This window comes from Pelodiscus sinensis, chromosome 4 (genome assembly GCF_049634645.1).
Source record: "Pelodiscus sinensis isolate JC-2024 chromosome 4, ASM4963464v1, whole genome shotgun sequence".
NCBI classification, from domain to species: Eukaryota; Metazoa; Chordata; order Testudines; family Trionychidae; genus Pelodiscus; species Pelodiscus sinensis.
The window spans coordinates 46,637,185-46,662,050 of record NC_134714.1 but is presented as its reverse complement, the minus strand read 5'-3'; the positions used below and the strand labels follow the sequence as shown (position 1 = coordinate 46,662,050).

The 24,866-nt window shown below is 41.2% G+C and overlaps 1 protein-coding gene across 3 annotated transcripts in view; it reads right to left on the bottom strand.

Annotated features, from left to right (window-relative positions):
* Positions 1-24,866, bottom strand: part of SLC25A21 (solute carrier family 25 member 21) — a 382,587-nt gene that overhangs the window by 332,806 nt on the left and 24,915 nt on the right. Inside the window, exon 1 of one of the 3 annotated variants that reach the window (XM_075926919.1) lies at positions 6,323-6,696. The exons of the other annotated variants lie outside the window; for them this stretch is intronic. Coding sequence (XP_075783034.1) covers positions 6,323-6,380 — 58 coding nt within the window. The 5' untranslated portion in view covers positions 6,381-6,696. Of the gene's footprint in view, positions 1-6,322; positions 6,697-24,866 lie in introns of those variants that run through there. 3 annotated transcript variants of the gene reach the window in all.

The following is a 24,866-nucleotide window of genomic DNA, read 5'->3' as shown; positions in this document are numbered from 1 at the left end:
CCCACTTATACAGTGCCAAACTTTGGAAAAAACCCTCTTTCAGAACATCCCTTCTTCCTCATAAAATGAGGCATACAGGGATGCTGACAAAACTCATCCACTTTTCCAACTTTTTTTTGGAAAAGCAGACGCATTCCTTGGATGCGGCAGAGCTTTTCCGGGATACTACAGTATCTATTATTTGAAAGAGAAAGAATAGAACATGCTGGAATTCGGCATCTAATTTCAACTGCTGTGGAAAACATGCAACAGGGGTCTATTTTGTGGAGTGTGGAGGTAGGGGCTCCTCTGATACTCCACTGTATACCTAACACCTTCTAATGAATTCCCCCTCCCCTTGTTCTTCAAACAAGGGTCTGACTGCATTGCTGTGCTCCTGTATATGATGGGGAGGGACAGTTCCATGCTCCCAGAAGCACGAGGTCTTAGGTAGAAGTGGCAGGGCTGAGGGTTAGCCACCTACTGCGAGCCCATTAGTGCCACTCAGAATGCACTGCCCAGGGCTCTGATGGTGATTTAAAGGGCTCTTTGCCCTCCCCATCCCCGTCAACAGGCCTGCTCTTAAATGACTGACAGGCTCTATGTCCAAAGCATGAATTCCCACTTTCCTCTGTCATGGGAAGTGGATTGTATTGGGAGATTGGACCTGGATGGAATGGAATTCTGCAGTAGTTTGGGTTTGTGGGGACATAAGCCAGAAAGTTTTAATGTCTCTATATAGACTGGAGTTAGGACAGCCCAGATCTGGTATGCCAAGGCTTCAGTACTTCAAGGACTAGTGCCATGCACAGTCCAGCTGCAGCCTCCACAAAGATCTCTGGATTTCTTATCTCAACCATGCCACTATCCACAGAGCCCAGTTCCCTCTCATTCCAGATCCCCACTTAACTGTCAGAACCAGTTTACAACGCCTGCTTCATGAGGATGAAGGCAGAAGGAATGAGGGTTCAGGGATGAGAATGCTAAGGAAAGCTGAGGCAGGAACTATGAGCCAACAGCACATAAGGGGGACAAAAGGAAAAGAGAAGCGATATGGAAAGAAGGGGATAAGAGGGGCTTGAACAAGTAAGGCAGATGAAGTATAAGAAGTGGAGTTCCAATGATCTCTGCTCTGATGAACAGTGATGGTTCATAAAATAACAGAGAATAGACGTACCCACAAAAAGATAATCAGTGTGAAACATTTCCCTGACTCATCAATCCTTAGATCCCCTCTGTGCCTTGAAAGATTTATTTGAGTGGAAATAAACTGTTAGCCAGCTTTTTTAACTCCAAGAGCCTCCAATAAGCTTCACCTCTTCAGCATCTCTTCTAAAACCCACCATACTACTGGCTCTCCATGCACTCCAGATGCCACAGAGAAAGGCAGTAGCAAAGCTGGGAATAGAATGTAGAATTCCTGACTTCCAGTCCTGTGCTTTGACCACTAGATGGGTCTCCCACTCCAAATAAACAAATTCAACTTTATAAACTTAAAAGAAAGGAAACAAACAGAACTGAGTTCTTTCATACATGCCCAATGGAGCAGAAGCCCAGAGAAGCCAAACTAGCTCAGTTTACAACTTCCAACTGTACAATGTTCCAACATCATAAACAATGTCATCAGACATATCCACCTCCTGTAGAGCAGAATTTGTTACTTAACTGTTTGTGGCTGAGTGGAAAAACAATTCACATATTTGTTTTCTTTCTCTCGCACAGAAATAGTGTCTATTTAAAAAAAACCACACAATTTCTCAAGTATGGTGGCAATTCAAAATAAATAAAAACAAATATTTTAAAAACAAAAGGCTCTTAACCAGAATGGATTTTTTTTCCACTTCCAGGACAAGGTACAAAATGGACAAAAACTGAGTACTGATAGTATTAGCACACTATAGTTACTGCACCGCACATCAAGTGTGGCCAGTGGTATTTGGTTGGTTGGTTGGTTGGTTGGTTGAATGAGGGGAATTGGCCACTATCAGCCGACAGGATACTGGGCTAGATGGACCTTTGGTCTGACCCAGTATGGCCGTTCTTACATTCTTAACTATGCTTTTTGGCTTGGAGGAGGAAGAGTGAAGCAAGGAGAAGAGGAAAACTTCTGCAAAAAGGTCAGCACAGTAGCTGACTCATCCCATCTACACCTTCTGTGGGCATTATGCTAGCTACCCCGTTTTTAGGGAGACTGTAAAGAGATTTTTCCTTTACCACTTGATTAGCCCAGGTAAAGTTGTTGTTTTTTCACCTTCCCCACAGCAATTTCAGGAAGGTCTTTGTTCATGCATGGTATGATGGGCAGTAGGCTATATATTACAACTCATTATTTAAGTATAGGGCAGATGTCCAGTGCAAGTACAGACTCCATAAGATAGGTCTACAGTGAGTGGATAAATGGCTTCAAAAAGGACTTAAAAAGAAATATTGGTTAAAGGAACAAATGGGGGAGATTGGCGACTCCTATGATTGGTATGGCAGGGAGCCAACCCACCTCCCTCCATTCTTACAGCCCACCTTAACCTCCTAGAAGGGATGCTGGATGGTCCTGGCAATTGATTTGCTGGAGGGATCTGAATGGAAAAAGAAGGGAGAGGGGGCTAGAAAAAGCCCTTCCCCAGATAATTGCAGACTAAACACTGGGTTACCTGCCCTGTATACATTTTTTCTGCCAGGTAGTCCCAATAATGCTGCAGACAGATTAAACTGACATCAAATGTCTCCTGTCCTCCCTTTGGTACACAGCATGACAATACATTATCTAATCCTATTATTTCATTATTCATGCACTTGGCAGGAAGGAAAGAGATTGTACAGAAATGCCAAAGCACAAGGATTGCAGCCTATTATATGCCCCCCAAATCTCCACTATTTCCCACTAAAGTACTGCTGTCCCCATGTTACCACACTACTTAAAGCTGGTCAGATTTTGGGCACTAACCATTTGATAGCACCTCTTTGGAATAGAACATGCTGACTGAACAAAAAGGACTTTGGGTTCTGGATTCTCACAGTTTATTTTATTGTATAACACTACTGAAAACTTTAACCTAACAGGACGTATGGCATAAATAACCTGCAGTTTACATTCTCCTGAAAAAAAGTTAGACAGTATGAATTTACAAAAATATCGTTGTCAAAGTTAAAATCAGGAACAAAAGATCCTTAACATTAGAACATATGGATAAACTCACTCCAGCCAAACCTATTTTCCCTACCCACTACTTCTGTGCAACAATCACAGACAGTTTACTCTTACATTAACTGAATCAAACTATTAGAGCTGGTTAGAGTCATTTTCTACACCTTTTAATACTATTTATAAGCATTCACGTGAACATTTATGTTTAGAGATATGGCTGTTCTTCACGTAAATACCAATATTTACACACAAAAAGTTTGTCACCATACTCTTCAGGAGCAGAAACGTCCAAGTAGAACCAGAAACAATACCACATGCCTGAAATGACCAGTCACACAGTAGGAATATTGAAGAATCAAAGTAATCATCTCAAGCAATCCAAAAGCTGAAAATTATTACCAAATTGTGTAAACAATTACAAACAGAAAACACTTTAATGTAAAAATCAGTCTGTTTGTAAACATTCCATTGACAAAAATGTTGTATTTGTCAGAATTTTATTTTTATTTAATTTGGCAGATAAATTATAATTGATCGGCACTACTCACAAATAGACATCATATGGAATCAGCTAGCTAACATACGAGCAACAAATTCTATGACCCTGCAAACTCTTATGCACATGCTTAACTTTGTTCTATTGACTTCAGTAAAGTTACTCAAATGATTAAAGCTAAGCACTTTAAGCATTTGCAAGATTGGGGCCAAAATAATGTGTTCTTTGTGATGGCTCGAAACAGAAACTTCATATCTAAGTAAGTCTTCCAGAATTATAGAGATCGTAGATCCACATTTTGTGATTGTGCCTCTTAGAACCTCTCTGTGCAAATTGCTGAGTAACACCCCAAATTTAAACAATTATGGTCCTATTTTGAATTTGTAGTTGTTTCTACAGTTGTGTTTTGTGTGTCTTATAAAAAGCATCTTGTAACACATATCAGGCCTTTGACTGCAATGCACTATGCAAAAACACAACATTCAAATATTGGCAGAATAATTTGATCCACATATATGTTCAATATTCAGAACCATTAATTAATACAAGAAAACAAACCAGAATGCAGATCATGTAAAACTAATAATAGCATCTTCTTCAAAACAGCAATTTTTCTTGCTCCAATTGATTGTCATAAAGCATATATAAATGTAACTCTACAAAAAGCATTGAACATGCTGAGTTTTCCAATTATTTTTCATATTAAAAATTGTTTTGTGTAACAGAGGAGCCGTGGATTGATCCATTGTTACTCCCAAGAGCATATCTTATTTATTTTTGAAAAATCCATTTATAATTTCAAGTATCTGTTTTTGCATTACAGTTATGCACCGCAGCCTGACATTGTTAATGAAGAAATCTTCTATTTTTATATGCTTTTCTGTGTGTATAAAACCAAAAACACTCATGGGACTATAAAGGTTGTTAGCCAGAAAACATTTAAAATCCATATAATTTTGTTTTAACCATTTTACAATAATGTTGTAGTTAATTATCCCAACAGTACTGTATTCCAAACATATTGCAAGAGAGGCTACTAAATCAGCACTGAAGAAACCACTAATGTGCCTCAAACATACAAATTAGGATTTGTTCAATGCTCATTTATATCAACCTGCTGTGAAAATATTACTATACCTGCTGATTTTATGAGGTTTTGTTTAGTTTTTTTTAAAGGAAGTTCAGGTACAAGGAAGTTAATGCTATAATTTTAAGATATTTAGCAAGTGGCTTAACATTTCAAAGGCAACAAATTAAGCTGGCATCTAATTAAGGTCATATTATAGTTTATAATTTTAAAACTTTTGGGTTCACAGTTCAACTATTTTTTTCAAGCTTTTCTTTCCTTCAAAATTAGAAATACCAGTACTTGACTAAAACTCTGCTAAGTCTCTTGAAACCTATGGTTCAAAAGTCTTAATTATCAGGAGGTAAATAAAGAGCATGTTGAAGCAGACCAGAGTTCTAATGACTTAATGTAAAAAAAAAAAAAAAAAAAAAAAAAAAAAATTCCAAAACCCTCATGCAAAAGCAATCCGCATCAAAGCTAGCAGGCTATACCCTGACAGTCATCCATCAAACCAAAAGTCTCCTTAATAAATGCCAATTATAGGGCAAATATGCACAAACGTGGATAGCATAAGCCATGGGATCATTTCCTTCCGAGAAAATTAGTGACCAGCAAAACACCCATGTAGTGTAAACTACCAGACTGCCCTACAGCAAGGCTCACTCCTGATCTGAATACTAACTATTATTATTTCACTCCTTTCTATTTTACTTTATTTTGTTCTGTTGTGAGAGTTCAGAACCACACAGAATTTTGTTTGGGGGTTATACAAATTCTTTCACAATTTGTATAAAAGTCTAACATAACTTTTTAAAAGCCATGACATGCCTATAATGTATACAGAGTCTCTGACTTCCGCCGTAAGCGAGCCTTTTTCCTAACTTAATCATACTCAAATTTCACCCCTTTTAAAGATCCTGATTCAAAAATGTTCACTCATTCTCCACAGTCCACAAATTTATACCATCTCTTCCTGTGATATTATATGTGCATAAATTAAAAAAGAATGGTATTGAAAAAAAGCTTAAAAACTTGCCATTGGAAAGCTTTTCTAAATTTAGATTTAGTTTATTAAGTAAAGTGCTCAATTATATGTTCTTATAAAATTATCTGTTTATGTATGTAAAGGATGTTTTGCATTTGAGCTAAAAAAGTTATGATCTCCAAATCTAAAACAAAGGGTAAGAAACAGTACAGTATGTATAAAATAAACACCTTGAACAGTATTAAACAGCACTTCATTATTAAACATCCAGACCCTTTTGCAAACTATTATTAAATATCCAGGTCCTTTTTCAAACATCTTCTGCAAATCACACTTGACTGTAGCATGTCAAAGCTTTAGTTTCCCCAACAGCAGATTTGTCAGCTTTATTGTAACTGATAAACAGTATACTGAAAAGTAGCAAGATGTCTCCTATAGAATGTTACAGGTCCAAATCATGGAGTTATAGTTAAGCCCCAAACCAAAGAAACATCATATTAATAAGGAAAAAAACCAGCTGTTCAAGTAGTACTATTATATACTACTGTAATGACAGAGAGAATAAATTTCTTAGAAGAAAACGCTCATGTTTGCTATATTTATACAAAATGGTTTAGAAAATGTTGCATCAGTCCCAGGTTGATGTCTTACCTAATTGACCTCTAAAGTGACATCTTCCATCACACAGGCTGGCCCGTGCTATATTCATTTATTTCCATCTTGCCTGAAATTATGATGAATGGTCTGAGCTCCATTCAATTATTGAAAATGTGCAAAGAAACAGAAACAATGAAACTGGCAAAGTTCTCTGCATTCTTAGGAACAATTTAGGCTAATTAGCATCAACTTCTCTCCCATTCATCATACCCCTTTAGAAATATAAACAAACTGTCAGCTCTAACCTAACAAACAGATCACTGAGCTACTTAACACAAATTATTCTTACATGAAAAGCTCCTTCTCAGGCAATATTCTCCTCTAGGGCATCTGGGAAGCTGAGCTATTAAAATTGAAGACATATGTTTTAGTCAAACTTAACTCCCAGATTGTAGTGATCACTGTTGTGACAGTTTTCAGTCAGCATACCGGCTGCTGGCAATGTACTGCACATTTAAATGAAATGATGCAAAAATAGAGCTAAATGATGCATGTTCATTTTCTGTAGTATTGATACTGAATAATTAAGATTCTGCAGCTACAAGTGTGACTTTTTTTTTGGTAGAGCTCAAATCTTGGACTTTTTTGGCTTATAAATTTCATGTTCTTTTCTGCTTAATATAATTTTGTCATTAATTTCACAACTGTGAAAGACACTAGCTTGTCAATTTGGATCAGGCAGAAACAGAGGCTATGCTCTGAAGGGGCCAGACTAGGGAACCGCTTTGGCTCTCCTGCATTCTGGCTAGATTTCTCGTATGTGCTACAGATAAAATTATAGCTTTTCAGGAGGAAGAGCAAAAGAGGAATCTAACATTTACAGTTCTTCCTAACTCTTGAAAAAAATACCAGTGCTACCTCCAATCTCAAAAGGATAAAAAAAATATTTTTAAATGTATTCAAAGTTCCTGAGTCATTAAATTAAGATTCTTCCTCCATCTGACTACAAGCCTTTATATTCAATCCTATAACTAAAAAATTCTTCATTATTTTGGTAAAGAAAATGGTTCCAAATCCTGCAGAAGGAAGAATGAAATGACCTCTCATCTACTTCAGATTGCTAGGATTGTGTGTAAAGGAAGTGTAATAGTTCTTTTCAAATCCAGTAAAAGTTTATGCTCAGAGAGGCTTTACTAGTAGCAGTGTTATCTCTTGCATGCATGAGAGGAAACATAGAAAGGGAACTTCCAATATTACCTTAAATATGTAGTGGATGTAGGTGCTATTTTCAACAGGACTGTTTTTGTGTGTTTGTTAGTTTATTTGTTTGTTGTTTTAATATTTTTCCTACTGGAAGCCTTTTCTTCTACTGTATCCTCTTCCCTGGGGTGGTTATATGTGCAATTGGAAAATTGGGAGTTAAAAGGAGAGACTCTTTCATCACTTCTTTGAACTTTCTGCTTTGTTACTTCTTCATGGGACTAACTCTGTTTTGTTCTGAACTGCTCCAATTATTTGCAGGACAGTTTGCTTTAGTAGGAGTGTCCTGAAGGAAAATGCTTTAGTGGCTAGAAGTCACTGTGGAATAAATTTGAATTAGCCCCTCATAAGCCTAGCATCCTGGACTGGAAAGCATATAATATGTGGAAATACACTAGGATTACAATCACTGGACTCAACGTGGACTGAAAAAGCCCTCCAGGTATCCTCCAGTGGCAGCATGTGTTGCTGCATGCAACCCAATAGTTACACTAGATACTACAGTATCTATAATGTGACTATTAGCTGGATCATAATTCTGGGGGCTGAATCCCAAAAGTCTCTAATGAATAGCCCACCCTAGGTGATATTATTTGATAACCTGTACAGGAGATTTTTCAATCTTGAGTTGAATATTGCATGCGGATGTGTATACTGTTTCTTTCGGGACAGCAGACCAGATATTTGTGTGTGTAGCCAGTGACAAGGGCTGGATATCATGGGGAATAGTTTAAAGGGGCTCAAAGATTGGGGTGCAACCTCTTGTTATCCTTCAAGCAGTAAATGTGGGTCTTTTAGGCCTGCCTAGAAAGGCTGCAAGGAAGCGGCCAATCAAGGCCCTATAGGCTCAGTTAAAAGGAGCTGCAGGGCTTGAACAGGTCAGTTGCTGGCTGGGATCTGATGGGTGAAGGAGGACTAAAAGTCTCAAATTCCACAAGAGACTGAGAAGAACCCTGCTTAAGCAGGGAATGGGAAGCTCTCCAGGCAAAGAGGCCTGGGGAAAAGATCTTGAGAAATCAGGACCGAGAAGCTATCCAGGCAAGAAGGCCCCAGAGAGATCCTGCTCAAACAGGAAACAGACAGACAAACAAGGTGACGGGACAGAGTGGGAAGCATCCAGGACATGCAGCAGTAATTAAAGAAAGTTACATTTGGTAACCCTATTTTAGGGTTATAGGGTTAAGACCTGGAGTAGTGGGCAGGTCTGGGTATCCAAAGCCCTGAGAAGGAGTGTTGTTTAGAACAATTCTAAGAAAGGGGCTAGAATTTTAAGGGGCTCAAAGATGGGGCTGATGACCATGTTGAGGGCAAACCATCTGTTGAACTTAGTTACCCCCAGAAGCAAACTGAACTTGGAGTGACCTGGCTGGAGAGCAAGGACAGTAAGTATTGACAAAGGCAAGGAATCCCCAGGGAGAAAGCCCTGAGGACAACTGCTCTGTACCAGGGCAGGCATGAACTTAAAGCTAGTTCAGAAAAGGCTGAGGGATGAGCCCAGAGACATGGCTAAAAACATTACCAAGGGCACAGGGATAGGACCTGTTGCACTTTTTACCCCAGAAAGGGGTTGTTCATGCATTTAACTATGTGACTTAGCTGAAAGGCTGTGCCACTGAAGGGCAACAGTCGGCAGGATCGCACCTGGCCACCAGGGAGCACTCTCATGCAATTTTGGCCATCAGTTTCTGTGGGTGCATCTGGCTTTGAAAACAGTGGTGTGGTTTATGCTCCACGGACACAATCAATTGACCAACAAGAACATGTTTCAGGATTTACTTGTTATTTATTTCATAGTGTGTTGATGCATGTGAACCGCACGCTGGAACTGAAGGTGTTCAAAGGAGAAACTCTGGGGTAAGGCCCACCCATCTATCTACACCTGCAAAGCATACTCCAGAAGGAGGTCAAGCTTAAAGGAGACTTGCTTGGGTGGGGGGGAGAGAGAGACCTAAGAGCGATATCTACACTGAGTGCCTGCCTGGTTCAAGTATTCTTTTTCTTTAAGACTTTGTGTCAAACTGTAAGACTTCAGCAGGAGAGTGGGTAGTAGAAAGTGGCCCAGGGAAGCAGCCTTCAGACATTCCTGGGCGCTGAACATTGTAGGCAAATATTTGAGGAACGGATCTTCTATATATCACTCCTCCTGAGAGTTTGGACCCAATGGTCTAACTGCCTATCCCTAGGACCAGTTTTAACCCAACAGACTTCTCCGTAACTTAAACACACCTCTCCCAGAACTTCAGTCATGTAGACACCCTTGGTTTGCTCTATCTCTTCAGGACCACATGACAAAATAGACTTTTACAGGATTTCAAAACACCATTACTCTTACTTAGTTAACATAAGAGATACACAGATCTAACCCACATCCATATGTGTTTTCCTGCCTTAGTTTCCTCACCAATCTGGAGGTTCCTAAGGCTTGGGCAGAGCCCAATGGTGTTTCCTCAATCCTTTCCCTGAAGCTCATAATTTCTCAAAATTATGGAGCCTTTTCTAGGTCTGTTAGTTTTCTCTGATCTTAAACTGAACCACATTACTTCTGCTCTATTCTGCGCTAATTAGGCCTCAATTGGAGTATGGTGTCCAGTTCTGGGCACCACATTTCAAGAAAGATGTGGAGAAATTTGAGAAGGTCCAGAGAAGAGCAACAAAAAAGATTAAAGGTCTAGAGAACACAAGCATGAGGGAAGACTGAAAGAAATGGGCTTGTTTAGTTTGGAAAGGAAAAGACTGAGAGGGGACATGATAATGGTTTTCAAGTATCTAAAAGGGTGTCTCAAGGAGGAGGAAGAAAAATAGTTCTCCTTGGCCTCTGAGGATAGGACAAGAAGCAATGGGCTTAAACTGCAGCAAAGGAGGTTTAGGTTGGACATGAGGAAAAACTTCCTAATTGACAGGGTGGTTAAACACAGGAATAAATTGCCTAGGGAGGTTGTAGAATCTCCATCTCTGGAGATATTTAACAGCAGGTTAGATAGATCTCTATCAGGGATGATATACACCGTGCTTGGTCCTGCCATGAGGGTGGGGGACTGGACTTGATGATCTCTCAAGGTCCCTTCCAGTTCTAGTAGTCTATGATTCTATGAACCTATAGATACCTCTTGAATGTGTGACATTTGTGTAAGCTTTCTTGGAGGAAACAGCAAAAATGCCTAGTTAATTAAGTTTAGTCATGTAACCATTTCTTTCCAATATTCTTTATCAAAATTATTTGGATTTCTGTTCTCCTTCTCTCCCCCCTTGAAAACAGTAGCAAACAATCATTTCTCATTCTCACCCCCATCAGTTACCCAAGCAGGCACCGTAGCCTGGCAAGCATGGACCCCGCTCACCTTCATGCTGTTGTGGCAAGCACTTCGCACATTATCCTGTGTGTTGTCAAGAGCCTAGCCAGGACTGCCTGCATAAGGAAGAATGTGAGGAGACCACACACACAAACGTGCAGGAACCCCTTGTATGGAGCAATTGACATATGCTGGCAGCAGTGAGGCATGTTGACACAGTGGAATGGCAATTCTGGTCCCAGAATAGAAGCATAGACAGGTGGGAGAGCATAGTTATGCAGCTATGGGATGATGACCAGTGGCTGCAAAACTTTTGCATGAGTTAGGCCACTTTCATGGAACTTTGCAAATTGCTTACCCCCACCCTGAATTGCAGCAATACCAAATGAGACCCATTCTGACAGCTGAGAAGTGAATAGCAAAGCTTGCAATGCCACACTCCTACCAGTCAGTCAGTCAGTCAGTGCAATGCCACACTCCTACCACACTCCTACCAGTCAGTCAGTCGGTGCAATGCCACACTCCTACCACACTCCTACCAGTCAGGAATCAATTCTGCGCTGTGCAACAAGTAGCCAGGGCCATTAATACCCTTCTGTCTCTGGGAAACGTGTAGGACATAAAAGATGTCTTTGCCACAGTGGGGTTCCATAACTACGGTGGGGTGATAGTTGGAATGCACATCCCTGTTTTGGCACCAGACAGTCTCACCAAAGATTACATAAACTGCAAGGGGTACTTCTTAGTGGTATTGCAAGTGCTGGTGGATCACAAGGGCTGTTTCACAAGGGCTGTTTCACCGACATCAATGGTACACAGCATGTGCATCTCCAGTCTCTTCAGAAAACTGCAAGACAGAATTGTCTTCCCAGCCTGGAAATTATCATTGGTGACACTGAAATGCCAATTGATATCGTTATCCATGGAGACCTACCTTACCCCTTCCTCCCATGCCTCACAAAGCCATACACAGGTAGGCTGGAAAGCAATAAGGAGTATTTCAATAGGCTGAGCAAGTGCACAATGTGCCTTTGGCCATTTAAAGGAGTGCTGGCACAGTATACTGTCTAGGTAATACCTCAATGAAAGCAATATTCCCATTCTTGTTGCTGCTTGCTGAGTTCTGAATAATATCTGTGAAAGTGAGGAGGGAAAAGATTCTGAGGGGACAGTGGATTGAGGCAGACTGCCTCATGCCCAATTATGAGCAGCCAGACACTAGGACAATCAAAAGAGCACATTGAGGTGTACTGCACATCGGAGCAGATTTGAAAACTAGTTTTATGAATGACCAGACAGTTTTGTGTCTGGCTGGGCAGCAGAACTCAGTTTCCAGGGTGGAATGGTAGGCAACATATTGGGATGGTCTTTTGCTTCTGCGTTGAAAACATGTGAGAGAGGATGCATGCAAACTATAGCCCATAGTGTTCAGGATTGCCTAAGTGATATCAATTACAAAACTTCCTCTATTTCACCCTGGTCACTATGCATGATATTAGTCTTCTCCAAATCAGAGAGCATGATAGGGACTGGACACTGAATGAATGTGGCTAGAGGTCTAGAGCTAATGCTACTCTACTTTGTGCTGCAATGGTGCCAGAAGACTTACTGCTGGGTGGCCATGGTAAAGTGTCCTACCATGGATCACAGAATAAGGCAGCCCTCCCCAGAAACCTTCTGAGAAGGATTGCAGAGTACCTTGATGAGAACTTTGTAGAGATGCACAGGGAGGATTCTCACTCCGTCTTCAGGCATATTAATGAACTTTTCCAGGGACCACCTTTTGTGTAGGTGGCCGCCCCTGTATAACCACTGTTCAAGGCAGATCAGAGATTAAATCCAATTACATTTAACCACAGTAGCATGATTACAAAAGTACACACATCAGCGGTGCCCTCCCTATGATCAGGGTCCAGCAACAATAGGCCCAAGGAGGGTATTGGCTTCAATGTTAGGAAAAAGTCCTGGCTGTCAGTGAGAATGAATCCTCCACAAGCCTGTTGAGCATTCTCCTCCTCCTCTACAATGTTGTCTTGGTTGTTACACAAGGATGCCCTAAAAGTTGTTTGGGAGGTATTCACAGACTATTTTGGGATAGTGGTCAGGTCCTGCCAGAATCCCATGCAGCTGCTCATAGAAGTGTCTTGTCTGTGGCTTTGACTGGGAGCAACTGTTTGCCTCCTTTGTCTTCTAGTACACTTCCTGAGCTCCTTTATTTTCATGTGGAAGCTGGCATCCCCTGAGCACCAGTGTCACGGAGCTGCCTCCCCCCACCTATGCTGCTGCCTCTGATAGAGAGACAGCAGTAGGGGGAGGGAAGGAAGCAGGCCAGGTGCTGGTATAGCCCCTGTCCATGGGGAGCTCACCTTCCCCACCCCCACAGACAGGGGTTGCTGTCACAGGGCATGGTTAATAATTAAATCAGTGTTTTAATATCATGTGCTCCAAAGAGCCGCAGGAGCCAGTTGTGGCTCCCGAGCCTCAGTCTGAGTATTAGTCTTCTAGAGTCTCCCTTAGAAAGCAAAATAAAGCAAAAGACTCCATGAGTGGTTCTAAATTACAGTTTTAATTGTCTTGTCCAAATATTGGTCAGAGAAGGTTTGGAGTTCTTAGTTTTGGACTTAATTTTCCTCTGACTTTTCTTAATGTTTAAGGAGATGCAGTTACTACTTCCCCAGCCTCCATGGGATAGCTTTAATTCTCCCCCCTCCAAAACTCTAGAACTATTGTTAATTTAATTTTGTTACAAGAGTATTTCCATATTTATGTTAAAATGTATTTTAAATTAAGCCATTTTGTAGATGTGCATCTTCCAAATCCAGGCAGGTAAGTGTTAAAGGCAATGGGGGAAAAAATCAAAGGTTGTACAACTATGTGATGCAATAATAATACTTAGCATGTCCTGACACTCCAATTTATTCCCCCTCAGACATCTAATTGTTTGCTTTTCCTCCTACATACAATAAGGAAATGAACTACAATCAAAGTGTGATGACAAATGGTCCCAGGGTTTGCATTCTTCTGAATATACTGGCATTGTAAACTGAAAAAAAAAAAAAAAAAAAGATGTAATCAACCACCCTCATACAAAAGTAGATCTGGGGGAATATTCTGGCAAAATCTTCAAACCACATTAAGTACTAATTTGAAACTGTGTTTGAAAAGAAGAAAGCACTGCATCTAATACCAGTTTATTTGTCTAACAACAAGTAAAATCTGAACTTGCTAGACGTATTTGGAGAGATGGAAACAATTAAAACACATTAGTGATCTAAACATGCACACTATTTTAAAAGGAAAAGAACTTTAAACAATCAAGGTTATGCATACCACATTATGTTGGTTAATCCCCCACCTTTTCTTGATCTGCTAATAACTCAGTACTTTACTAAGATCATATGGAAATGTTGCATCTTTGTTTACAACACAAAACCATTCAAACAAGAATTAATAAAAATGTCATCGCACCACTCAAAGCCTGAAATATCTGTAGGATCAGAAGCAGCTAGAAGCATGGTGGAGACAGCTCTTTTTTGTTTAGACTATTACCAGGATCAATCATCATTGACTATTGTGGTCTATTACCATCCATTTTTTAAAGTTTTAAGTGACTTAACAAGTTACAAACATGCAGAGTACTGCTCAGGTAAGGCAGGTCACCAAAGGTAACTCAACCAATCAACACCCTTACTCCACAAGTAATTTACATGCAACCATTTCATTGGTTGTAAGAGAGAGAGAAAGAACAAGTGCTGGATTGCGTGACCCAACTGCTACACCATGATCCTCATTGCCATCCACACTAATCAACACAACCAGCACAACCCCTCAGATAACTATGCACACAATAACCTGAAACACATAGCCCCATAACACAGAACACACCTCACACAAATCAACAACTCTCCCATCACAACATGTACATTTGTCCACAATCACTCTTATTGTCTGTGACATCCAAAAGAAATGTTGGAGTCCAAAGGCTCAGTGGCAGTCAGCGTGTCCACCCCCTTGGCAGAGGCAGGACCAAGTCAATTTGGACCATATCTGACTACATTAACCTGTTTTACAGGGGGGAAAAGCCCCCTGGTGATGGGGATTTACTGCCTTCTTAAGAAGCCTATTCCAGTGCTTACTTATCTTCATAGTTACAGAGTTTTTCCTAATATGAAACCTAAATCTCCTTTGCTGCAGATCAAGTCCTTTATTTCTTCTTCTTCCCTCAGTGAAGATGAATAATTGAGTGTCATGCTCTTTAGAACAGCCCTTAACATATTTGAATAGTGTTATCAGGTCTCCTTCAGTTTCCCTTTCTTAAGACTAAACATCCTTATACTTTATCATGCTTTCCTCAGAGAGCAGGTTTTCTAAACCATTCCTCATTTTTGTTGTACTCCTCTTGACTGTCTCTAGTTTATTCACATCTTTCCTAAAGAATGATGATGCCCAAAGTTGGAAATAGTAACCAAGGTGAGGCCTTTCCAGTTCCTAAAAGAGTGGGACAAATGCCTCCCATATCTGACATATGACACTACTATTAATGTGCCTCAGAACTTTAAAAGCCTTTTGTGCAACTATATCACATTGACTCATTCAATTTGTGATCCATTATAAACCGCAGTTCCTTTTCAGAAGCACTACTGCCTAATTAGTTATTCTCCACTTTGCTGTAGTACATTTGATTTTTTTTTCTTCTTAAGTATGGTACTTTGCACCTGTCTTTATTGAATTTCATCTTGTTAGTTTCAGATGCTAGATACAACTTTCCAGTTTGACAGAGAATCATTGATAACATACCCCCTGGGTATGATCTTTCAACCAAATAGTAATTTCATCTAGACCAGGGGTAAGCAATAATTTTTGATAGGGGGCCACTCCAAGTTTTTGGAAAGTGGTCAAGGGCCACACTCTTCCATGATATTAATGGAGGAGATGCAGGGTCTGGGATGGAGGTTGGGTGCAGAAGAGAACTTGGGGTAAGGGACTGGGGTGCAGGAGGGAGACTGGCGTCTGGGAAGGAGTTGGGATAAAGCAGGCAGTTGTGACCTAGGGCAGAGGACTGGAGTGCGGGGCTTTGGGATGTGACCTAGGGTAGGAGGGGATTATGATCTGGGACAGGAGATTGGGGTGCCAGATCTGGGAGGGGGCATGGACGTAAGAGGGGGAACAGTGGGTTTGGGTATGTTGAGTGTGGGTGAGGGGGCAGAGAGTTGGGGCAGGAAAGGGCTGGGGTGCAAGAAACAGGCTATGGCCAAGAGACTTATTTGTCAGCTGCCAAACTAGCCTGCCTACCTGCAGAGCTTAAAATGTTTCCCAGCCAGCCTGCCTGCTTGCCGGGCCATGTGCTTCATGAATAACTGAGCCAAGGAGAGGGGGCATGATTCTTCTAAGGTACCCGTTATTCTGCCAGAAACCAGCCAATGGGAATGTGCTGGGGGTGGGGCGACTCCTAAAATTTCCTCCCTCCCCTCCAGTTTTAAAACAGAAATGGAGCCCTGCAGTTGCATTTTGGAACGGCACGCAGGGCAAGCTGCGGAGCCTGCCAGGGATTCCCCACTGCCTCCACAGGCCAGATCCAGTGGCTGGCGGGCCAAATCCGGCCTGTGGGCCATATTTTGCCCAGGCCTGATCTAGAGCATATTTCCCTACTTTTGCTTATAGGAATGTGTGATGAGGAGTCTGAGCCCGCACTCCCGCAGCCCTGACCCCTGCAGCCCTGACCCTGGAGACGGGGTTCGTGGCAACCAATTTGCGCCACTTGCTCCGAGGTGGTGGAGCAGCTGGGAGGTGGCGTGGCGTAGTCCATGGTGGGGGCGGGGCCTGGAGTGTCACCCGTGGGATGCACAGTATTGGGGCGGAGCCTTGGGTCAGGGATACGTCGCCCGGTGCCAGAGGGTGGGGCCCGGGGCATGCCCACTGGGCATGGGGAGGCAGTCATAGGCAAGTGGTGGGAGGTTTAAAATGCCACCGGGGAGAGGGAGAAGGAGGGCTGGTACAGAGAGGACAGTCTCCCAAAGGGAGGGAAGCTGCTTCATCCCTACGAGGAAGGACTACTCCCATAGGACGGTCCCGAGTAGAAACCAGCAGTGATGGCTGGGTTCGAAAGGTGGGAACCATAGAGGTAGGAAGTGGTCCAGGGTGGGGCTTTTTTGCAATGCCCGCGGGCTGGTAAGTTTCAGGAGGAGTCCCCACCAGCTGGACAGGAATTTAATCGACCCTGTTTTTAGGTCCCTCTCTTTCCTTAGTTGATGGACTTCGATCTACTCCAGCATTAGGGATAGGAAGAAGGTTCCTCACGGCTTACCGAAAAGCCCTAGGTTGTGGACAGTAGCCAGGCAGGTCATATTACTGCCTAGAGAAAAGCCCTGGACTGTGGACATTGGCCGGGCAAGCCATACTGCTGCTTATAGCAGGACCTAATTGTGATCTTTGGGGCAATCGGGCTGTGTCTGCACCCCTCAAGGATCCGAACAGGGGAACTTCGGGAAAGGGGGCCATAACTGTGTTTATTTTCTTATAGTAATAAAAGAGGCCACTTCCCTGTCCCTGGGGTCACGGCCTGCCAGAATGTCAGGTGGGACTGTGTCAACGGCTTTACTGAAACCAAGATATTTCATATCTACAGCTTCTCCCCTATCCAAGCTACCTTGTCAATAAAGGAAATTAGGTTGGTTTGGCATGATTTGTTCTTGAAAGTTCCACATTTGCAATTCCTTATAACCCTATTATCTTCTAGGTGCTTACAAATTGATTGTTTAATCATTTGTTCCTTTATGACAGTTAATCAGAGATGGTGAGAGTAATTCCTCTATTGGCTAACAGTTAGGTTGTTGTGCCTCCAACAAAGGGGCTGCTTTGTTCATTAACTCTGAGAAAAACATAGTTTTAAATTCTCAGACATTTTGATTTTACATTATTGCTATGTTGCATACAGCTGCAGTTATCTTGTATCTATCCAGTTTCCAGAGCCATAAGAACAGCCGTGCTGGATCAGACCAAAAGTTGATCTAGTCCAGCATCCTGTCTTTTGACAGTGGCCAATGCCAGGTGCCCCAAAGGGAGTGAACAGAACAGGTAATCATCAAGCAATCCCTCTCCTGTCATCCATTTCCAGCCTCTGACAAACAGAGGTTAGGGACACCATTACTACCCATCCTGGCTAATAACCAGGGCTCGACAATTAACGTAATCTACTCGCCAGTAGTGAGCAGGTTTTAGCCTGGTGCAGCCGCGCAGCATGCGGTAGTGCGTGGCTGGTGAGCGAGACTCGCTGCTGCTTGGAGAGCACTGCTAATAACCATTGATGGACCTATCCTCCTTGTATTTATCTAGTTCTTTTTTAAATCCTGGTACAGTCCTGGTCTTCACAACATCTGGCAGGGAGTTCTATGGATTGACAATGCATTATGTGAAGAAATACCTCCTTTTGTTTGTTTTAAACCTGCTCTCTATTCATTTCATTTCGTGACTCCTAGTTCTTATGTTATGTGAAGGAGTAAATAACTTCCTTATTTCTCCACACCAGTCATGATTTTATAGATCTCTGTCATATCCCTGTGATGTGTGGTCATAGAAGGCCCCTTGGGGCTGCTTCCTCATGTACTGGCAAAACAACCGACACTCACCACCCGCTCTCTGGGACTTCTCACCACCCTGTCCTGCTGGACCAGATCTCCAGGTTTCCCCCAGACAAGGCGCAGAGCTGAGATCACACCCCCTCACCCTCCAAAGAGTAATACAGATACTGAACCTCTTCAGGTCTGAGGAGAATGCAGTTTTGTGCCCACCATCCAGGAAACCCACTCCCAAAATGGAACCAGAACCCCAACTAAATTGTTCTGGTAAGCTCCCTTTAACAATGAATTGAGGGTGTACATATAGATTTCTCAGTTAACAACTATTTACACTAGACTTGACAATAAATAAAAATAATGTTATTAAGTACACACAGTAGGATTGAAGGGGTTGCAAGTGAAAGCAGGAAGAGCAAAGTCAATTACAAATTTAAAATATCAGAAAATGGATAGCTGGTTTTAACATCCCAAAACTCCTAAACCTATTGCAAACTTATCATAAAAGTAACTGTTCTTATGTCAGCTGAGCCTCCAAGCCAGTGGTTCCCATCCTTTTCCAGATGAGGACCCATTATGACAATTCAGGAAGACTTGGTGACCCAGGGCAATTCAAAAAAATGTGTGAATGGCTCCTTAAGAGCCACCTGGGGAGACACCTGGCGACCCTTTTGAAATGTAATGGCGACCCATATTTGGGTCCCGACCCATAGTTGGGAAACCCGGCTCCAAACCAAGGAAGATCTTTTTTCCCCTGGGTCTCTGGTTATCCTCTTGGGTGTGTCCTCACAGCCAAAGACCAAGTATCTGAAAACTCTGCATGATAAATAGCCTTCCTTTTGGGCGGGAATTCTTCCCCCTCCCCCCTATAGTCTCCCCTTCCATGGAAAATTACCTGGTTCTTCTCTACTAGTTGGGGTGGCATATTTCCTCCTAAGACCAACCTCTGCTAAGACTTAAAGGACAAAGGAGGGTGATTACAGGTGATCACTCAGACATTGAGGGAAACACCCCTGATGGCTTTCATTTGCACATTTAAAACCATAAACCATTCCATCCTCCATATCTCTAACTTTACATACAAGAGTGATACATAAACCAAAATAAGATATATAGATCCAGCATATTGTGACATTAAAACTAATAGATTATATGAGGTATTTTGTCCAAAGCATTTTCAAGTTATGAATATTTGTGTCCATAAGTCAATTTCATATAGCATGGGGGCAAGACCATCACAACCCCCCACTTAGCATCTCTTTTCCAAGATGAAAAGTTCTAGTTTTATTAATCTCTTCTCGTATGCAGCTGTTCTATAGACCTAATCATTTTTGTTGCCCTTTTCTGAACCTTTTCCAATTCCATTATGCCTCTGCACTCAGTATTCAAGCTATGGGCATATAATTGATTTATATAGAGGCAATATGATATTCTTGGTCTTATTCTCTATCCCTTTCTTAATGATTTCCAACATTTTGTTTCCTTTTTTGACTGCTGCTGCACATTGAGTAAATGTTTTCAAATATCCACAATGACTCCAAGATCTCTCTCTTGAGTATATGTATAGTTAGGATTATGTTTTCTAATGTACATTACTTTAAACTTATCAACATTGCTTGTAATTCCTAGCAAGACCATTGTGATATTAGAGATAACTGAACAAATCACAACTCTTACTCTACCATTAATGTGTGTGCAGTAATTCCATTGGTTGAATGAGGGAAACTGCATTACAGATTGTACATTACTTTGCCCAGCTGACACAGCCATGCAACTGTGTATTTACTAAAGATGGACCTCTCACACTGGTTACAGTATACCAAATCAGCCAAAGAGTATCATTTATTCTTAACAGTCAGTGATAAAAATATTAACCCTGGTATTCCAAAAATACACACACTGTTCGAAATGCTGCGTCATGGCCATCCTACATATATCATCAACCCAACTGCTAAATATTGTATCAAGCCTGCTACCAAACCAAAACAGGCAATGTGTGCTGTAGGGATAAGCTGGTCTCATACAAATTTTTGAATTTTTCTCTTCCTTGGTAACATCCTAACCAGGAGACTCAAAATATGTAAGGAATTGTGAGGCTAGAAAAACTGTGCTGCTAAAGGATCCCATGATACATGGTTTAAGGGTGGGTGTTCTTTCTTTTGGTCTTCCTCCTCCTCCTAGTTACTGCAGTGCTACAGAGAAGTCTGGCAATGCATATTGAAAGAAAAAAGGTCAAGCAAAAATCAGTAGAGAGCACAGTTAATGACTGCTTAAGTCCCAGGCACAGGAAAGGCAGGAAGGGAAGAAAGCTAGATAATTTTTACCTCATAACAGCTCCTCAAGGATAAAATTATTGGCTGTGTGTAGATGAGTCAATGGAGATGCACCTGCTGACATTAGGTCAGAGATTTATCCAATATCCATAAGAAATTGAAATGTTCCTTTATAAAGTAATCATGAAGTGTTTCCCAAACTTGTGAATCCATTTGAAGACAAAACTAGTCACACCATCTGAAAAGCCCAGCATAGATTGTTAAAGGCCTAACTATCTTATTTTACAAATCCTTCCACCCCCACAACCCCTATAGCAAGTCTCTTAAAACAACCCTCGCCCATGGTCCTTCAGACCTGACACACACTAGGAAATGCGAGTAATCCATATGATCCTTCCCCTCCTTTTTACATGATTTGAAGAACAGCAAAACTGTTAACAAAACATTAAGATGTAATGTATTATCATTGACGTAGGAGTTAGCACTTACTGAAATGAATGGGTAGTTCACAACTCAGAACAAGTTTCCATTTCTCTGCAAAATCAGGGAGACATCACTGCATTGACTATAATAAATAGTGTCAGATTTTGAAAGATTTCTTTGCATCCATAACAGCTAGGGTGCATCTACACTGAAACCATAGGTCAAAAGATATGCAATTTGAGCTTTGAAAATTGCATATCTTATTTCGATCTAATTTCGAAATAGCTTATTTCAAAATTTGGCAATGTCATCACAGTACCAAATTTCGAAATAAACCACTATTCTGAAATGACCCTTAACTCTCATGAAGCAAGGGTTACAGGGATGTTTGAATAGCAAACCTGTTATTTTGAAATCTATTTCGAAATAATGGGCTGGTTCAAAAGACACAGAATAGCTATTCCGGATACATTCAGTATCCCAAAATAGCGCCACAGTCTAGATGTGCCCATAGAGATTGACTTTTTTTTTCTTTAAGAAGAAAGAAAAGTTGAGGTTTGTCCATATCTCCCTGGTTAGTCCTTTGGCCCCTACACTTTAGGAACCCCCCTGTTCTGATACATTAGATGTGAAGGAGAACATATTCTGGCAGTTTCAGCATCAAGATGATATAAAGGCCATGTTTTAAAATGTATGTATTTTACCCATAAGAATCTGTTGCAACTTTAATAGCATGAAGAAAATTAGTAATTCTGGTTTTAAAAGTAATATATTCTTTGCAACCAACATATATGGTTTTCAAAAAGCAGGCCTAATATAGCTGTTACAGTAAAATAATTTGAATTTAAGAAAATCAAAACCCAAAATGAAACTGTCAGTTACTTCTCTTATAATAGAAAGCTATAGTAATTGTTAAAATCTTAAAATGCTGTTAACATCAGATATAGTCAAAGGGGGTTGAAATAAGTATAATGAGGGTATGCTTTAATCTGAAAGAAAAGCAAACAGTCTCATTGGAACATTTCACATTATTTATGTTTTGAAAATAGTGCTACAACTTGTTTTCTAATTGGCTGGAGCCAGTTTTCACAAAATTCCTGCTTCCGCTGAAGAGAAAGGAAAAAAAGAAGAACAGAGCTTGGATAAGTTACAAAGAATCAGAACCAGAAAATCTGAATGATATCACCCCCTTAAATAACAATCTAATTTATTAAGGTATATAAACTGCAGACAGACCAGCAGTTGTAAATACAGTTACAGCCATTAGAGAAAGTAATAGTACATACAGAACATAAATGTATCAGACTTAAGCCTTTGCAACATTTTTTACGTATTTCTGGTTCTTCAAAAGCCTAAGTGTAAAAGACCTCACTTGCAAGGTAAAATAGGTCTGTTCTGGCAGTACTACATACTCTATAGGTATATATTAAGGTTTACATTCTTGCAACTATCATTTATGTCAATGGCAGATTCAGGAGGAATAGATACCTCTAGAAATGCATGCACCACAACTGATATATGATACAATTAATCTTACATAGTGTATACATATCATACCACTTGTACAATATTTGATGTTGGTATGTTACTCATACTCTAACATGACTTTCAAAACACTTAAAACACAACAAATAGTCTTGCAGCACCTCAGAGACTAACAAAATGTGTAGATTGTATCATGTTTTATTAGTCTCTAAGGTGCTGCAAGATTATTTGTTGTTTAAATTTTTCCAATTACAAACTAACTCAGCTAATCCTCTGATGACTTTCAAAGTCATGCACTTGTTATTGAAGTCTTAACTGATAGCTTTCAAAGTCACTAGACTATATCCCTTTGATAATAATTATAAACAAACCCACAAAGTTAAAAGATTAATACCTACAATGAAAGAATCCAGATGAGAATAAACTTACTTTTGGGTTAAAAAAATCATTAAATGTATTCCAGAAGCAACTTGAAATGAAGATGTAATCGCCAGTACCATATCAGAGAACTCAAATGGTATCAACTACACGTTAGTTGATAAAGGTTGGTACTCAGAAGTTACTCCCTCATGGCTCCACAGCTTAAGTGTAGTAAGAGCTGGGTGCACAGGCAGCCCGGCTCCTACTATATTTAAACTGCAGAGCTGCAGCGGGGGTAGCTCCTGGACTCAATATGAACTGGGACTGAGCCAGGCTTGCTTAGTCCTGGTTTCCACTGGGTCCAGGAGCCCCATCCATGGCGTCCCAGCCACAAGCTGGTACCCCTCCCACCCCTGCGGACAAGGGCTGCTGCAGAGCAGCTTCTGTACACAGCAGCCAGGATCCAGCATCCCCTGTCTGCAGGGGGTTCCAGCAGGGAGTCGGGACCTCCCATGGACAGGGGCTGGTTCACCGCAGCAACTCTTGTCTGCTGGGGGTCCCAACTCCCTGCTGAGACACTCCCTCTCCGCGGACAGGGGCTGTTGCCAGAGCAGCCTCTCCTGGCCTCCCCCACACTGGGGTAGGTTGGGTGGGAGGGGAGGCTTTTAAGCCAGCTCCCCCAGCATTGTCTCCTGCTACTCCCCATACTTTGCTGCTTTTGATATAGAGGCAGCAAGTGTGTGTGTGGGAGGGGAGTGTGAGTAGTCAACTGAATACCTGATAAACCTAGGCTTATCAGGTAGGCAACTACTCTTTTACATCCCTACTAGTAGATATTCAAGGGTTTTTTTTGTACTGATCAACCACATCAATCATAAGGAAAATCTTAAAAAAATATATATTACTATAACAGAAACTTTAGGTTACTAGACTATGAACACTTTGAAACCCATAGCTTTCCTGTATGTTCAGATCTACCAAAAGGATAAGGTATACAAAATAAAATTAGTACTATGTTTTATTTAAATATTTTAAATTATTATAAATATAATATAAACGACTTTCCAAACAGGTCTCAAAAGATTTTTATAAAGAAAAGTTAATCTTTCCTGGCAAATCCTTACAGAAACTATGTCAAGTAATTAATTATTCTCCTACACCCACTAAGTGGTGTTAACTTTTAAAGAAATATTTTCACATTTTGTAATAATTTGAAATGTATTGACAGAAAATTAAATTATACTCATACATTTTTTAGTATAGGCTATCTATAGACTATCCAAGTGTTGTAGTCTGTTTGCATGCATGAGTTCAGCACCAAGAGTTAAGACTGACCTTTAGCCAGCTGGCATGTTACTTGCCTTGATGTCTCAGAAAAACAAAGTTAATGAACAGACAACACTGCCATCTCCATTTTAAATGCTGAAGTACAAGTATCATAGGGTATGTCTACACTACAAAGTTAATTTGAACTAACAGCGGTTAGTTTGAATTAATTTTCATAGGCGCTACACATACAAACTTAATTCGAACTAGCAGAGCACTTAATTCGAACGAGGTAAACCTCATTCTATGAGGACTAACGCCTAGTTCGAATTAAGTAGTTTGAATAATTCGAACTAGTTGGAGGCTAGCCCTTCCCAGCTTGCCCTGGTGGCCACTCTGAGCACAACCAGGGAAACTCTTCTGCCCCCCTCCCGGCTCCGGAGCCCTTAAGGGGCCACAGTCTGGCTATGGTGCTTGTGCCAGTTCCAAGCCTGCCAGCACCCAGCCAGCAGACCCTGCACCTGGCACGGGATGAGCCAGCCACACGCTGCCACCCAGCCATCCGCCTCTTCCCAGCACCAGGCTGGCGGCTCCTAGGAGCCTGCCCAGGACCGTAAGAGGCGGGCTTCCTCCTGGTCTAGTGCGGAGAAGCCTGTCCGCCTGGGGGAAG